General features: G+C 40.3%; 1 protein-coding gene across 1 annotated transcript; it reads left to right on the top strand.

The window, feature by feature from the left end:
* Positions 1 to 1,823: 1,823 nt before the first annotated feature.
* Positions 1,824 to 6,080, top strand: LOC123397026 (hydroxyproline O-arabinosyltransferase NOD3-like). Its single transcript, XM_045091741.1, has 8 exons — positions 1,824 to 1,885; positions 3,957 to 4,158; positions 4,312 to 4,409; positions 4,508 to 4,577; positions 4,691 to 4,762; positions 4,962 to 5,108; positions 5,836 to 5,870; positions 5,990 to 6,080. Exons 2-8 carry the CDS (start codon positions 3,967 to 3,969, stop codon positions 6,078 to 6,080), a joined length of 705 nt encoding a protein of 234 aa, XP_044947676.1. The 5' UTR covers positions 1,824 to 1,885; positions 3,957 to 3,966.
* Positions 6,081 to 6,286: the final 206 nt, after the last annotated feature.

Genomic DNA, 6,286 nt, shown 5'->3' on the forward strand with positions numbered 1-6,286 from the left:
AGATGATGGGTTGCTGGAGTGACAAAAGCTTAAACCCCAGTCTATGCGTTTCTTCGTAAGGGGCTGATTTGGATCCACTAGTTTAATGCTATGGTTAGACGTTGTCTTAATTCTTCTTTCGTAGTTGCGGATGCTTGTGAGAGGGGTTAATCATAAGTGGGATGCTTGTCCAAGTAAGGGCAATACCCAAGCGCCGGTCCACCCACATATCAAACTATCAAAGTAACGAACGCGAATCATATGAACATGATGAAACTAGCATGACAGAAATTCCCGTGTGTCCTCGAGAGCGTTTTTCCTCCTATAAGACTTTGTTCAGGCTTGTCCCTTGCTGCAAAAGGGATTGGGCCACTTGCTTCACCACTGCTACTACTTGTTACTTGTTACTTTTCGCTTGCTACGTTTCACCTCGCTACACCATCACTTGTTACCGCTGATTTCAGTGCTTGCAGTTATTACCTTGCTGAAAACCGTTTATCAGAGCCTTCTACTCCTCGTTGGGTTCGACACTCTTACTTATCGAAAGGACTACGATTGATCCCCTATACTTGTGGGTCATCAATGACACGCAACTTCCTTCTAGAATTGGACTTGTTGGAGATGTTGCACCAAGTCCGAGATACAATACCTAGGCTGGGTAATAAGAACTAACATGGACAGTAGTATATGCTGCACTTGAGATTGCTATTGGTGCTGATAGAGTTGCATTGTTGATCAAAGACAGAAAGCGTGTGAGGTGATAAGGGGAAAACAATGGTTTCGATTTAAACCTGGAACTTTTAACTAGCTTTGTTTTGTTCTTTCTGTTACAGATATCTCTTATATGATATAAAGGAAAGGCTTCTTAGATACGAGTTGAGCGTGCTGAGTTTTTATTGATGATTAGTGAGCGCCACATTTACCAATTATTGGGGTGAAATGCCTTTTAAGAAGTGGAGATGAGGGCCATCTGGTCATTGGCAGTCGATGTTTCATTCTATGATGATATTTTTTCCTGTGAAAAGAACGAGCGTTGACAGTAATATATGCTGGAAATTGAGCGAAGTTACTGTTCTGCATCAGATTGATGTTGATGGGGATAGAGCTGTAGTGCTGATCAAGGAATGCAATCATGTAAGGTGATAAGGAGACTATGGGAGGAAAATGGTTGTGATCTAAATCCGGAACTTGCAAGTTTTAACAACTGGTGTTCTTTGCTTCGGGTCTATGCTTGTGGATATGATTCTTTAGTGAAGTAGGATAGTTGGATATTGCTTTGGGCACTTCTTTTATCTGTTAGTATGTAAAATATTATATAACAATTCTCAAAAGACAGTACACTTTCCAAAATATAAAAAAGTGAAAGTAATAAATATTTATGCGCGTTGCTATATTTTAGTCTGTACCAATGTGAATATAAGCATTTTTGTGATGAATTGAGCATAACTACGAGCTTATGCAAACACACTATACATGGGAGTATTATGTATGCTATAGTCATATTTGGCATGACAGTTCCATGCTCTACAATTTTAAAGCACCTCGATGGTTGTATGATGTATATGGATCTCTGCCTTGAGCTTTATAGTTTCTTTGGCGCATCCCATATGGGCGATATGAGAAATTTAAGGAGATTAGCACTATTAACAGAGAATGACACATCCACCATTCCCCTTACATTTTATTTGTGTTTTTTTCTTATTCATTAATTGTTATGGTTTTACTTGCTTCTTATAGAACCAGGACAGAGGAAATGGTTTTCCTGAAGAAATGTGTTGATTATGTTCTTGCGAAAGTTGAATGGCACTGACTGCATAAAATGTATTCCTTGAACTGCGGGCTATATAGTCCTAAATAGGCCATGGGCATTTGTACAATGGTTGCAGCAGGCAAAGATTGAAGAAGAGTAAGTAAAGACTTGTTGGGGAACGTCGCATGGGAAACAAAAAATTTCCTACGCACATGCAATACCTATCATGGTGATGTTCATCTACGAGAGGAGATTTCCGATCTGCGTACCCTTGTAGATCGCACAGCAGAAGCGTTAAGAAATGCGGTTGATGTAGTGGAACGTCCTCACGTCCCTCGATCCGCCTCGCGAACCATCCCACGAACCGTCCCGCGATCCATCTCACGATCCGTTCCGATCTAGTGCCAAATAGACGGCACCTCCGCGTTCAGCACACGTACAGCTCGACGATGATCTCGGCCTTCTTGATCCAGCAAGAGATACGGAGAGGTAGATGAGTTCTCCGGTAGCGTGACGACGCTCCGGAGGTTGGTGGTGATCTATCTCAGCAGGGCTCCGCCCGAGCTCCGCAGAAATACGATCTAGAGGAAAAACCGTGGAGGTATGTAGTCGGGCTGGCGTGGCAAAGTTGTGTCTCAAAACCCCCCAATACCTCTAGTATATATAGGAGGGAGGGAGGGGAGGAGGCAGTCTCAAACCCTCAAGGTTTGGCCGAAATTGGAGGTGGAGGAGTCCTACTCCAATCCTACTTGGAGTAGGATTCCACCTTCCCACTTGGAAACTCTTTCCACCTTGTGTTTTTTCCTTCTCAAACCTTATGGGCCTTAGTGAAAACTTATTCCAGCCCACTAGGGGCTGGTTTATCTCTTCCCATAGCCCATGAGACCCCTTGGGGTGTGACACCCCTCCCGATGGTCCCCGGCACCCATCCCGGCACTCCCGGTACATCACCGATAAGCCCGAAACTTTTCCGGTGACCAAAACAGGACTTCCTATATATCAATCTTTACCTCCGGACCATTCCGGAGCTCCTCGTGATGTCCTGGATCTCAGCCAGAACTCCGAACAACATTCGGTAACCAACCATATAACTCAAATACGCATAAAACAACGCCGAACCTTAAGTGTGCAAACTCTGCGGGTTCGAGAACTATGTAGACATGACCCGAGGGACTCCTCGCTCAATATCCAATAGCGGGACCTGGATGCCCATATTGGATCCTACATATTCTACGAAGATCTTATCGTTTGAACCTCAGTGCCAAGGATTCATATAATCCCGTATGTCATTCCCTTTGTCCTTCGGTATGTTACTTGCCCGAGATTCGATCGTCAGTATCCGCATACCTATTTCAATCTCGTTTACCCGCAAGTCTCTTTACTCGTTCTGTAATACAAGATCTCGTGTCTTACACTAAGTCACATTGCTTGCAAGGCTTGTGTGTGATGTTGTATTACCGAGTGGGCCCCGAGATACCTCTCCGTCACACGGAGTGACAAATCCCAGTCTTGATCCATACTAACTCAACGGGCACCTTCGGAGATACTTGTAGAGCATCTTTATAGTCACCCAGTTACGTTGTGACATTTGATACACACAAGGCATTCCTCCGGTGCTAGTGAGTTATATGATCTCATGGTCATAGGTATAAATACTTGACACGCAGAAAAACAGTAGCAACAAAAATGACACGATCAACATGCTACGTTCATTAGTTTGGGTCTAGTCCATCACATGATTCTCCTAATGATGTGATCCCGTTATCAAGTGACAACACTTGCCTATGGTCAGGAAACCTTGACCATCTTTGATCAACGAGCTAGTCAACTAGAGGCTTACTAGGGACAGTGTTTTGTCTATGTATCCACACCAGTATTTTGTTTCGAATCAATACAATTATAGCATGGATAATAAACGATTATCATGAACAAAGAAATATAATAATAACTAATTTATTATTGCCTCTAGGGCATATTTCCAACAAGATTGATATGTCCTTAAGGTTTAAATACTTTCAGTATGGTTTACTTTTAAACTTCCTCAAGGCACTTTATGATTTGGCATCCAGACATCCGTGGTTAACCAAAAATAAGCAAAACAAGGAAAGTTGTTGTTGGTGTTTAGATGTAAGATGGGAACCATATTTAGTCACATTCATGCATACATAACATGGATTTTTTTTCTGTGTGTGTCTTTATAACTGTTCTTTTCTGTTGAATATCACAGGTACATACTAATGGCAGAACCAGATCATATATTTGTGAAACCTTTACCAAATTTAGCTTTTGACAATGATCCAGCCGCAATCCCCTTCTTTTACATTACACCATCCAAACATGAGAAAATCATCAGGAAATACTATCCTGAAGAAAGGGGTCCTATCACGAATGTCGACCCTATTGGGAATTCCCCTGTAATCATTAAGAAGGTAATTCACTGTAGTTGACCTGGCACCCTTTAGATTGCAGTCTCATGGATGATATGAAGTTGCATTCCATTTATTTGGTTTTGCATGACTTTGTGTTTCAATTAGTCATTTTACTGGATCTAACTTAATTCTCGTTATAGGAGGAAAGTTTAGACTCTGCTTGAGAAGATCGCTCCCACATGGATGAATGTGTCACTACAAATGAAAGAGGATCAAGAGAGTGATAAGGCTTTTGGATGGGTTCTGGAAATGTAGAATTATCTTTTCTTGTGTGTGAATTTAATAAATACATTTTCTCATCGTTACTTTGTTATAAATCCAGTTTTTTTTATTTTCCTTTGGCTTCTAGGTATGCATATGCTGTTGCCAGTGCATTGCGTGGGGTTCAACATGTCCTTCGTAAAGATTTCATGATCCAGGTAATGAAGCGGCTTCTGATTTTCTGCCGCAAATATACTTACGCACTAAAAATAATATGCTTGATTGACATGATTAGAGTAGAGCCATTACTGACACCCTTTAAAAAATGCAGCCACCATTTGATAAGAAGCTCGGCAATACATTTATTATGCACTTCACCTATGGATGTGACTATACACTCAAGGTATTTATCAGGGCCTACTATTCATAAGTCTGTGATTCTTTTTTATATAGATCTCATTCATATGAAATGAATATGATTGAGGGTAGAAAGTAAAGGCCCCATTATTTTCTCTCTATTATGTTACTAATCATAAGGCTATCCATTTGGTCTTTCGGCCATACCACAGGGTATTTGATAATATCTTGGGAAATAATTTCAGGGCGTACTGACATATGGGAAAATTGGTGAGTGGAGATTTGACAAAAGATCATACCAAGATAGGCCACCGCCAAGAAATCTCACATTGCCCCCTCTAGGAGTGCCAGAAAGCGTGGTACGTTTACCAGCGAATAAATTGGAAAATTACGTAACAAGTTTTTTATAATTTTTAAGATGCAGAGGTATTGTTTATGTGTTCAAATTTTACAAAAAAAACCAGTAGAGTTTCATATTATTGCAATCATGTTCCATTCCATTTGAATAAGTTTAGGTAACATATTAGTACACTGAAGGGCTTTATTTACTGTTGTTGTTTTATTATATGCTAGGATGATTAGCTTAATACGAGTTGGTAACTGTGTGTGAGCCATATTTTTTTCTATATCAAGCCAAAAATGTTTCTAAGACTGGAATTTGGAACTTTTTAAAGTGGCCACTGAAACTGGCGTAATTTGATTAATTGAGCTAAATATGACCGCTAGCATGGCAGGTCTTGGCATACATCAGTTGTGCTTGGGATTGATATAGAAACTAGATATAGAAACTAGGATCTGCTGAGCGTATTCATCAATTGGGTAAGTAACAAGTACAAGGCGATGAATTGTGTGGCTTTTGTAAGTTGGACCAGCTGAATTCTGGAGTTAACAAGTTTGCTTAGATATCTGTATATTGGTCACTCTCCTAGCGATTCTTTTCTATGAACTCCTTTTTTGTGTCTTGATCTGTTTGTTCTTGGTAAAAATTAAGATCAACCCACCATAGTGGCTTGTATACCTGTATTGTATACCTATACCGGTCTTAGGGTATAAATTTTGCATAATTTTAGATTAGCTATGTCAATCTCGAAGTTTATAGATTGGGTGCTTCGTATGCAGGTACGTCAACAAGAAGTTAAGCAACAAGTACAAGGGTAAAAACAGAGGTGCAAATTGACGACCGGGTCTTCACAAGTACAAGGCAACAATCAGAGGTGTAAATTGACGACCGGGTCTTCACATACATATTCTTCATTCTTTTGTTTTTTCCTAGCTCATCTTCAGATTTTGTTTCAAAGACAAAGAATAATCCGGTTTTTACTGGAGAACCTGCTGAGCGTGAAATGGCTACAGCTGAAGGGTAGGAAAACTATTTTTGAGTAGCTAACTACACTTGGAATGAGTACTTTGGTTCCTGGTGTGAAATACTGAGGAGAATTAGGTAGGTGTCTGTATCGTATTTAGTTTCTATGACTTTATATGCATGCGTTCTGATGATAAGATGAACTAATCCTCACTTTTGAGATTGCCCGCCTTTTGAAGAATGTTCAACTTTTATTTCAACCCATGC

This window comes from Hordeum vulgare, chromosome 5H, assembly GCF_904849725.1.
Source record: "Hordeum vulgare subsp. vulgare chromosome 5H, MorexV3_pseudomolecules_assembly, whole genome shotgun sequence".
Classification (NCBI taxonomy): domain Eukaryota; kingdom Viridiplantae; phylum Streptophyta; class Magnoliopsida; order Poales; family Poaceae; genus Hordeum; species Hordeum vulgare.